At 39.0% G+C, this 12079-nt stretch overlaps 1 protein-coding gene across 1 annotated transcript in view; it reads right to left on the reverse strand.

Moving 5' to 3' along the window:
- LOC100471931 (cilia- and flagella-associated protein 54) overlaps positions 1–12079 on the reverse strand; it is a 75379-nt gene that overhangs the window by 27889 nt on the left and 35411 nt on the right. The window contains exons 10-12 of the mRNA XM_034667586.1: positions 6250–6431; positions 5997–6162; positions 4972–5054 (exon numbers count right to left, since the gene is read on the reverse strand). Coding sequence (XP_034523477.1) covers positions 4972–5054; positions 5997–6162; positions 6250–6431 — 431 coding nt within the window. The remainder of the gene's footprint in view (positions 1–4971; positions 5055–5996; positions 6163–6249; positions 6432–12079) is intronic.

Raw genomic sequence — 12079 nt, forward strand, 5'->3', positions numbered from 1 at the left:
GCTCTAGGCCACTTCTGCCTCTCCAAAAAGAAAAGTTCCAAACATTTTTAAGCAAGCTATGTAAGCCAATTAGCTCCACTCAAATTTGAAAGTTTTATATACTACTTTCTTTTTAAATCTTCTGTGTTAAAATAATAAAGAATGGGAAGGGGGATGAATTAGTAAGGGGAGAGGGAGTAGGAAGCTGGGAAAGTATATAAACAAGGAGGAAAGAGAGACATGAAGAAACCAACAGAACATCACACTGAGTATCAACAGATACCATGAGTATAATGAATACATCTCCTCTCAAACCAGTTATTTGACTCTTTTCAAAAGAAAAATATAAGTCATTATATCTGCACTAGAAAGATAATGAGTTTATAAATACACCAAAACTTGAACTCCACTGGGGCAGCTCTAAGACTTAATTTGCATATGTAGTACCTTGTATGGGAGCATAACAGAGATCAATAAAGGTTTATTGAATTGAATTGAATGAACTAAGGCATACATGATTTTTTTTTTTTTTAAAGCTGGCAGTAAAAATTTCTTGCCCTGGGGCACCTGGGTGACTCAGTCAGTTGGGCATCCCACTCTTGGTCTAAGTTCAGATCTTGATCTCAGGGTTGTGAGTTCAAGCCTGCATTGGATTCCACACTGGGCGTGAAGTCTACTTTAAAAAAAAAAAAAAAATCTGGCTAGGAGCTATACTGGATTAACAGCACAGCTCTGGGCTATTAAAGTGAACCGGAATGGCTTTCTGACCCTGAAGAAATTAAATGTGTGGGAAAGGGTAGCCTCCTCCTCCAGAGGGCCTTGTTTGGCCTCAGAGATTCAGAGAAAGCAACTGAAGTTAGATTTTTGCATCTGGTCAAAGAGGCAATGTTACTAGAAAAGAAATTATAAATAAGTGTAGAAAAAGGTATAAATAAGTTTTGGTCTATTCATACAGTGGAATACTATGCAATAAAAATGAACACTATACAACCACTTATAACAATAAGGATGACTCTTACAAACAATATCAATTGAAAGAAGCAAGATTCTAAAAGTATGCATAGATCTCCACTGACTTATAAATTGAAAATACCATAAATGAAAAATGCATTAATACACCTAATCTACTGAACATCATAGCCTAGCCTTACCTACCTTGAACATACTCAGAACACTTACATTAGCCTACAGTAGGACAAAGGTCCCTAACACAAAGCTTACTTTATAATAAAGTATTAACTATCTCATGTAATTTATTGAATACTGTGTGGAAAGTGGAAATCAGAATAGTTGTGCATCTGTCATTTACCCTCACGGTTGTGAAGCTGATTGGGAGCCGCGGCTGCCGCTGCCCAGCACCATGAGAGACTATCATACTGCATATTGCCAGCCAGGGAAAAGATCAAAGTTCACAATTTAAAGTATGGTTTCTACTGAATGTGTCTTGCTTGTGAACCATTGTAAAATTGAAAAATCTTAGGTTGAATCATCCTAAGATAGGGACCATCTATATTTTCTGTACTCAATTACATACAATACCAAAAAAACAGGCAAAACTAACCCAATGAGTAAAAAGTTAAGACAGTGAGTACCCTTGGTAGGGTCAGCGACTGGAAGGGAGCACCAGGGGAGCTACTAGGTGCTGGTCATGTTCTATTTCTTTTTTTTTTTTTAAAAGATTTTATTTATTTATTTGACAGAGATAGAGACAGCCAGCGAGAGAGGGAACACAAGCAGGGGGATTGGGAGAGGAAGAAGCAGGCTCATAGCAGAGGAGCCCGATGTGGGGCTCGATCCCATAACGCCGGGATCACGCCCTGAGCCGAAGGCAGACGCCCAACCGTTGTGCCACCCAGGCGCCTCTGTCATGTTCTATTTCTTGAACTGGATGTGTTTCATTTATGAAAACTCATTGAGCTATACACTAGTAAAATGTTTGTCATTATATATATGTCAATATAAAGTTTTTTCTAAAAAAAAGTAAGATTCAAGGGGCGCCTGGGTGACTCACTTAGTTAAGCATCAGACTCTTGATTTCGGCTCAGGTCATAATCTCAGCATCATGAGATCCAGCTGCCAGTCACGCTCCATGCTCAGTGTGGAGTCTGCTTGTCCCTCTCCCTATGCTCCTTCCCCCACTCATGCTCTCTCTCTCTTTCAAATAAATACATGAATAAAATCTTCAAAAAAAAAACAAACAAAAAGGTCCAAAGTAATGAATTTCTAAATATTTCTGTAATTTCTAAATAATTCTAATTATTTTTTGGAATATTAACACATGTATCAGATAACATCATAAAAAAGATATGTCAAGTGCCTGGGTGGCACAATCAGTGAAGCCTGCAACTCTTGGTTTCGGCTCAGGTCATGATCTCAGGGTCATGAGATCACTGGCATTGGGCTCTGCACTCAGTGTGGAGTTGGCTTGGGACTCTCTTGCCCTCTCTTTTGGCCCCTCCTCCGATCTCTCTCTCTCTCTCTCTCTCTCATAAATAAATAAGTAAACCTTAAAAAAAATATGTCAATGCCTCTAACCTTTTAAAATTTAGATTATAAAATAAATTATAAAAATAAACAAAATCAAAGCTCTTAGGTATTGATTGCTGATGATCAAGCTCAAAGGTGGCCAGGAACATAGGCACAGGACAGAAATGGAACCAGCTTCAGGAACAGCAGAAAAGCTCTCCGTATTGGGCTGGACATAGAAGGGACATGAGCAACCCATTGCACGCTATCCTTTCCTCTAAAAAATGTCTAATCTTCTTGTCCTGAGTTTCCCCAACTGGTCCTTTATACCTGGATTTAACAACTGAACTCAAGAACAGAGATCCTCAAGAGAAAAGCTTGTTTATTAGGCCTTGAAAAAACAAGTCTAAGGATGACAGATTGGAGGGTAGATTTGGAACATAACTACATCTGATTCCTAGACTGCTAATAGCTCATGATCGATACTGGCTCTTGGAATTATACCTCAATGAAAATATTATGTTTGGAAAACTTGTCCTAAGTTCATCATTAAAATACTTATTTGTAAAAACAAAACAAAACAGAAAAAACCTTCCCCTTTTCAGCCTTGATTTGAATTTTTTGGTTTAACCCTAAAAGACAACTAATCCAGGGGGCGCCTGGGTGGCTCAGTCGTTAAGTGTCTGCCTTCGGCTCAGGGCGTGATCCCAGCGTTCTGGGATCGAACCCCACATCGGGATCCTCCGCTGGGAGCCTGCTTCTTCCTCTCCCACTCCCCATGCTTGTGTTCCCTCTCTCGCTGGCTGTCTCTCTCTCTCTCTAATAAATAAATAAATAAAATCTTAAAAAAAAAACCAACTAATCCAGTTAATAAATGGGCAGAAGACATGAACAGACATTTTTCCAAAGAAGACATACAAATGACTAACAGACACATGAAAGATGCTCAACATCACTCATCACTCAACATCAGGGACGTACAAATCAAAACCACAATCAGACATCGCCTCACACCTGTCAGAATGGCCAAAATTAACAACACTGAAAGAACAGAAGTTGGAGAGGATGTGGAGAAAGGAAACCCTCTCTTACACTGTTGGTGGGAATGCAAACTGGTGCAGTCACTGTGGAAAACAGTATGGAGATTCCTCAAAAAGTTAAAAAAGAGCTACCCTACAACCCAGCAATTGCACTACTAGGTATTTACCCAAAGGATACAAAAATACTGATTCTAAGGGGCACATGCACCCTAATGTTTACAGCAGCATTATAAACAATAGCCAAACTATGAAGAGAGCCCAAATGTCCATCAACAGATGAATGGATAAAGATGTCATATATACACACAATAGAATATTACTTAGCCACAAAAAAGAAGGAAATCTTGACATTTGCAATGACGTGGATGGAGTAGGGTGTATTATGCTAAGTGAAATAAGTCAATCACAGAAAGACAAATACCATATGACTTCACTTATATATGGAATTTAAGAAACAAAACAGATGAACATAGGGGAAAGAACGAAAAGAAAAGGTGAGAGGGAGACAAACCATAAGAGACTCTCAACTATGCAGAACAAACAGGTTTGCTGGGGGGGTGGGGAATGGGCTAAATGGGTGATGAGTATTAAGGAAAGCACTTGTTGTGATGAACGCTGGGTGTTATCTGTAAGTGATGAATCACTCCATTTTAGTCCTGAAACCAATACTACTATATGTTAACTAACCAGAATTTAAATAAAAACTTGAAACAAAAAAAAAAGAATTTCTTGGTTTAGCTCTCCTACTATAATCATTATATTTGCTATCAAATACCTTTTTTTTTCAAAAATTAAATACCTGTCACAAGTATTTAATAAACCCAGAAGAAATAAAAAACATTTTAACAGCGGAATTTCTCAAGTCCCTTACTGTGGTTTCACTTCCCTGATCAAAAGTTAATACAATGCTCTATCATTGTGGTTTTTAAACTTTTTTTAGAACATTAAAGACAAATTTTCAAATGAAATTCTATCTCAACATTGTATATAAAACTAATAAATACAGGTTAGGGTGTTACTACCCAAAGCTGAGTTTCTGAGGGAACTTCGGCAAAGCCCTGGGCATCCATGGAACTCAGTTTTAACACCAGTGCTACTCTAGTTACTTAAACATTCATACCCACAAATCATCATCTCTACAGCCACTGTGTGCAAAGTGACCCCAAATAATCACCAAGCTCTGTATTCATGGACTAGAAAGCAGTATTTCCTTAAGAATGTTAACTCTAATTGAAACGACTGCCTCCTTTCCTTCATTATTAGAAATATAGCTAGCCTAGGAATTCCCCAAACAGGAACAAAAGGAGTTATTAGCAAAACAGACTTAAAATCCAAAGTCAGGTTATGACTCAACCTCTTATTTAATGATTAAACAATATAGAATTTTGGCAAGGGGCAATTTCTGTGATATTTTAAATCTGGCTTTAAATTAGGTATAATAACCTCCTTCAACACTATTACAAAGTATTCAAAAAAGCAATTTCACCTGGGGAGAGGCACAGACAGAGTACAAGGTTGCTGCCAAATGGAAAATGTCTTCTGAATATCCATAAGTCTTCGCACAAGAATCTAATTCATAAAGTAGAGAAAAATGAAACAAAAAAATCAATTACAAAACTTCAAATAGAAAAGGCACAGAAACACAGAAACTCTCCAAAATGACATAAATGGTATCTGGGCAAATATCATGTCACTAAGATATTTCTATCCGAAAACTAATCTAAGTGTGTTCTAAAGCAATTAAAAGACTACTATCATTAATCTGTAATCTGTATGCCAACTACACCCAAGATAGAATTGAAAAGGCTTATAATATTAAAACACATGTAAAAAATGGCAGTTGAAATAAAAATAACAAAAATATCTATTCAGAAACCACTAGAAAATATAAATATATCATTGCTTGGTACAAGTTATTTACTGAAATTGAACAGCCATGAAATGCCTTAAGAACATTATAAAACATTAAAAAAAAAACATGGGATTAAATCATTCTTGTCAGTCTAAAAATAGAGGTTGCAGATTTTCAGTTATATACACAATAACTTTTAAGACTTAAAATGTTGGAATAAAAAATTGCCCCTACTGAAAAAAGATGGGAGACCACCAAATCTTCCCTTGCCAAAGTGAACTGATGGCTTTTGATTTACTGCCTGCTGGTCTCTCACTTACCAATAAGGTAGCAACTGAGTAGAGCCTATTCATCTCATCAAAATCATCACATAGAATAAAACCCAGAATCCTTACAAGGCCTAGGAGCCTGCAGGATCTGGCACCCAGCTATTTCTCTGCCCACAATTCCTACCACATTCTCAAATTCCACCAGCACCAAGTGCACTGGAGCCATATGTGCCTCTTTGCCATTCCTTCAACAACCAAGCACACTTTCGCCTCAGGGCCTTTGCACTTCCTGTTTCCTCTGCCTTAAACATTCTTTCTCACTTCACCTAGAGAGAGCATATTTTATTAGATGAAATTTTAAGTTTTCAAAAAGGGCAAATAAATACTCACCATGAAAAGCAATTTTCTTAACATAAATTTGAGCTGATTGTCCTTCTTTGTAGTTTTCCATGGGAAAGACCAAACCTTTGTTTCTCTTTACATTGATTAAAGGTTCTACTGCAACAAGAAGAGTTAAATCCTTTTCTGCTTTCTTTGACTCTGGATCATCCTGCCTCTAAGAGAAGTATATCCCACAAGTTAATTAATAATTCAAAGCCATCTTAACAAAATAAAAACAAATTATTGGCTTTGTATATGTTACCTGGAGAAAATCAATAAGCTGCCCAGCTAAAGATTCAAATAAACTCCATTCCTCATAAGTAAAAGCTAATTTTACAAACTTCACAGCAGCATCTATAGAAATAACATTATTTCCTTTTACAGTAAGTTGCAAAAGAGATATTTGTGGAAAATCAAGCATTCCATCTGCACCAGTATTTGACACTAGAAAAGGAAAGAGAGACGTTTGAATGTCAGACATGCAAAGAAATATTTATCAAATATTAACTAAATATTTACTAATATTAACTAAATATTAACTAACATATTGCTAGGCACTAGGGAAACAATGGAAAAGAAGCAACTACAATCCCTATCTTCACAGAGCTTATACTCTAAAGGGGAAACAAGAAATCTTAGCAGGGAAATACAGGGTGCTGTGGGGACAAATAAGAAGGGCATCAAACATGGGTTTGAGGTAGGAGACTGGTCAAGGACATCCAGCCAGAGGAAGGAACATGGAATCTCAAACAAAGAGAATTAGCAAGAGTTAACTAGTCAAATAGGCAGCTAGATATTACAAACCGAAAGCTCAGAAAACAGATCTATAATAGGGACACAGCTTTAGAGTCATCATTATATCTCCCTAGTAAACAACAGAAGCAGCCATGGGCAATGGACAGCTGCTAGGACAGGAGAATTAGGACCCCCAACATGTAAGAGAAGGGTAGAGGGAGAAAAGCCTGCAAAGAAGAGTGTTTAGAAAGGAGTATTCAAAAGTAACAAATACTAGAGTGTAAAGGTAGAAAAGCACTGAGAAGGGACCCTTGGATTGAACAAAAAGGAAGTTGTCTATGACATGCTCAGCAGAGGGCTGAAGACAGAGGGCTGAAGATTGTATAAGTAAGAAGCAAAGAATTTAGAACAGTGGAAATGGACAATTCCTGATTATAACAAGAGAAAGAAATACAAGGAGGAAGCTGAAAGAGGACATGGGATAAAATGACAGTTTGGAAAGATTAGGCTGAAAGGCTTCAAAAGGAAAAGAAGAAACACCCCTTTTATTTTAATGAGAGACAGTGGAAATGAGGGGTACAGGTGAAGGTAAATTTTCAAGTGTGGGTGAAGGAAATCTCATCTGAGATCATTTTCTTCATGGAGAAGAAATGAGCCCAAACTGTGCAGAGAAACTCCCTGCCTGCAGATGGGCATGCACATGTGTGCGCACGCACACACACACACACACACACACCCTAAACTCACTTGAAAGTACACAAACTAAGGTCTAGGCTTTCAACTCTCCTTCCAGATAGATATTGTGGACAAGTCAGCTAACTGCTCCAAAGCAACAGAAGGTAAGCTCATGAAAAATAAAAGTTAAAAACACAAACTCCTTGAAACAAAGACCACAAATGAAAACATCTTTTACCAGAAGAAGCAGAAAAATAGAAAACAGTAAACACTTAACCTTAATAAGTATTCTCTCAAGGAAATAAGAGAGGATTTTAGAAACATGAAGCAAGAATAAATTTCTGTGAAAAAGAATCAAACGGAGGCTAGGTATAAATTATTTTATTGTTGAAACAAAGAATTCAATAGATGAATTGCATAGAATAGCAAGAACCAAAGAACAAATTAGTGACCTGGAAAGCTGGATTGAGGAACCTTCCCAGAAAGCCATAGAAAGGAATAAAGAGACTAAAATAATAAAATAAGAGAGAAGGAGGAATGCACAGAGGGAGAGAATCTTCAAGACTCCCTGCTGAGTGCAGAGCCAGACATGGGGCTCAATCTCACGACCCATGAGATCATGACCTGAGCCAAAACCAAGAGTTGGATGCCTAAGTGACTGAGCCACCTAGATGCACCGAGAATTTTTAAAAAGTAATCATAAGGGGAAGGAACAAAGAAGTAACATAAAAATGAAAGAAGGATATAAGACCTCAAAGTACCTCCTGTATTACCAAACCTACCCCTAGACCCAGTATAATGAAATGTAAGAACATCAGAGGACACTGTGAAAGCTAAATCTGTAAAACAAAAAGGTTTAAACTGTTGAGAGACTTCTAAACACCATATACAAGACTACGGAGAAATGTCTTTGAAATTCTAAAAGAAACCAACTTCTAACCAAAATATTATACCTAGCTAAACTATTGCAAAGTTTTTAAAGTTTGTATTTGAGCAAAAAGAAGTGAATTTAGAAAGAAGTAGTGAAAAATGGGAAAGATGAAGGAAAAGGCTTAATAGTGTATTCACTGTCTTAAAAAGCAATGACCAGGACTTGTATCTAGAATATACAAAGAACTCTCAAAATTCAATAGAAACAATAAGCAATCCAATTAGAAAATGGGCAAAAGACACTAAACAGAAAGAGAATATGAAGGTGGCAAATAAATACATGAAAAGATGTTCAGCGTCATTACCCACTAGGAAAAGCCACAATGAAATATCACTATACACCTCTCAGAATGGCTAAAAGAAATGGAGATAATACCAAATACTGTTGAGGATATTATAAAACTGGATCATTCACACATTGTGAGTGGGAATGTAAAATGGTACAGTCAACCTGAAAAACAGTATGGCAATTTTCCACAAAACAACATACACACTTACCCAGCAGTTATACTCTTGAACGTTTATCCCAGAGAAATGAAAATGCACGTGCACACAAAGAACTGTACTCAAATATTCATAACAGCTTTAACCTAAGAGCCAAAAACTGGAAAGAACTTAAATGTCCTTCAACAGGTAAATGGTCAAACAAACTGTGATACACCCATACCATGGACTACTACTCAGTAATTCTAAGAAGTGAGCTATTAATGCACACAGCAACTTGGATACATCTCAAAGTTATTGTACTGAGTGAAAAAACACATGTATAAACACCTCGCTTATGGAAAAAGGATACTATAGTCAATGGGGAAAAGAAGGTTTCTTCAATAAATGATGCTGTGTCAACTAGATGGTATATGGAAATAAATAAATCTTCACCTCTACCTCATACCAACGAAAACAAAATTGAGACCTAATGTGAGAGGTAAAATAATAAAGCTTCTAGAAGAAAACATTGGAATATATCTTTATGACATTACAGTACAGAGATTTCTTAACTATGACACAAAAATGGTTAACTTTTATAAAGGCTATACTGATAGACCGGACTACATTAAAATTAAGAATTTCTGTTCCTTGGGGCGCCTGGGTGGCTCAGTCATTAAGCACCTGCTTCGGCTCAGGGCGTGATCCCGGCGTTCTGGGATTGAGCCCTACATCAGGCTCCTCCACTGGTACCCTGCTTCTTCCTCTCCCACTCCCCCTGACTGTGTTCCCTCTCTCGCTGGCTGTCTCTCTTTCTGTCAAATAAATAAATAAAATCTTTAAAAAAAAAAAAGAATTTCTGTTCCTTAACAGCTATAATTAAGAGAATGAAAAGATGAGCCACCAAGGGAAAAGATACTTGCAATATATATATTCAACAAAGAACTTATATCCAGAATCTATAAAGAATTCTGACAAACCAATAAAGAAAAGGAAATAGCCCAATAGAAAAATGGGCAAAAGATGGTTCACAAACTGGCCCCCATTCACAAAGGGCAAGGAGAGACTGAAAAAGATGCAGACCACTCCAGATTAGTAAGTGGTAGTTTTAATAAAGCAAAGGAACTTACATACAAGGCTTACCTATAGTTTCTACAGAGTTTCTACATAAGATTTAACTGGGTTCAGTCACGTACACCATCCACATGGTCTCAACAACACCTTACTCTCACAAGGCTACATCCTTGAAACCACTGCTAATACAAGAATAGTAGGTAGGACATACATACCAAGGACAGGGTGGGGTGTGAGATGGGGAGTATAAGGAGGCTCAACATGCCTGAGTCCAGCTCAAGAATTAACTGGTGGTCATATCCTCTTGATGACCCCCTCCAACAAATCTAACAGGCATTTTGCAAAATAGGATATCCAAATGGTGAAGAAATGTATAAAAAAGCGCCCAACTTCATTAGTCAACAGACAAATGCACATTAAATCCATAATACTACTGAATTTACTGAATTCACACCATAATGGACAAATGAAAAAAGACAAATAAATCTAAGTGTCCAAATTTGGAGCAATTAGAACTCCCATAAAATGCTGCTGGTGGTATAAATTGGAAAAAAAATCATTTTGGAAAACAGTATCCGTTACAGCAAAACACAAACATACCTTATGCTGTATCAATTCCACACCAACAGAAATGCATAGCAGATGATGTTTACCACTTCTCTTTCAGCAATTTACAAAACAAGCAGACCAAGTAGGACTAGAGAAGATTTAACTACATGATTTACAAACTTCACCTAATCAACACATGCATAAAGCAATGTACCCAACAATGAAAGAATATATAGTCTTTTCAAGAATATACAGAATAGGGGGAGGGGTTAAGATGGCGGAGGAGTAGGAAACCCCTTTTTCAGCCGGTCCCGAGTGGAGCTGGATAGGTACCAGACCAGCCTGAACATCCATGGAATCAGCATGAGACGCAGGAAGATACATCAGGATCTCTACAAATGAACATCTCCAGTGCTGAGTATTGAAGTATGAAGCCGGGAGCCGTGAAACCACGCACAGATATCGGAAGATAAACGGAAGGGGGAGGGATCCGCCGTGCTCAGGCACCGGGAAGCGGTAGCCACCTGCACAGGGGAGCGGGCGGACTCGCAGATCGGCACCCGCGAGAGAGCAGACTGAGACCGTGAGCCGGGGAGCACGCGCGACCAGACTGAAAGGGAGCTCCGGTGTGCTCACTGGATCCAGACTGAGACCGGGAGCTCCGAAGCGCGCGGGGGGTGGCTGGCGGATGGCGGCTGGTGGCTGGCTGTGTTAGAAACACAAAGGACAGAGATGCGATGGCCCTGGAAGTGAGGGCTGGGACGCCGGGTGTAGGGTGCACATCCCGGGATGCTGCAGGGTTAAGCAGCACCAACAGAAACAGAGTTAAAGTGGCCAGATCATCAGGGGAGAACGGCCCGCGATCCCCTCTGTTCTGTGACAGAGGCTGAGATTCGGCCACTGCTGCTCTGTATCTCAGAAAAGGCACAGCTAACCGCCAGGGAAAGCCACCAGAGAACAAAAGCCTGGAAACACCGGCTCACAGGGTGCCCATCCCCATCCCCCCTCGCAGGAGACACGGAGACCCTACCCAAACAGGGTTGCCTGAGTATTGGTGCGGCAGGCCCCTCCCCCAAAAGGCAGGCTGAAAAATCAAGAAGCCCACATCCCTAAGATCCCTATAAAACACAGGCGCACAGGGGCGCCTGGGTGGCACAGCGGTTAAGCGTCTGCCTTCAGCTCAGGGCGTGATCCCGGCGTCATGGGATCGAGCTCCACATCAGGCTCCTCTGCTATGAGCCTGCTTCTTCCTCTCCCACTCCCCCTGCTTGTATTCCCTCTCTCACTGGCTGTCTCTATCTCTGTCAAATAAATAAATAAAAAATTTAAAAAAAAAAAAAAAAAACACAGGCACTAATCTTTTGGGCATCGACCTNAGCCTGGGTCCTGGTCAATAATTTGGGCTCTGGACAACCCCGCAACCTCTCCTCATCAGAATGACGAGAAGGAGAAGTCCCTCCCAGCAAAGAAAAGACAATGACTCTGTGGCCTCTGCCACAGAACTAATGGATATGGATATAACCAAATTATCAGAAATGGAATTTAGAAAATTGATAGACCACTGGCAAAACTTATCCAAAAACAAAGAGAAAGGACCGAGATTATTAAAATTATGTGAAAAGGGAGAGGTCACGACCAACAGCATTGAAATTGGAAGGATTATTAGAAATTTTTATCAACAGCTATATGCCAAAAAACTAAGC

Source organism: Ailuropoda melanoleuca, chromosome 8, assembly GCF_002007445.2.
Source record: "Ailuropoda melanoleuca isolate Jingjing chromosome 8, ASM200744v2, whole genome shotgun sequence".
NCBI lineage: Eukaryota > Metazoa > Chordata > Mammalia > Carnivora > Ursidae > Ailuropoda > Ailuropoda melanoleuca.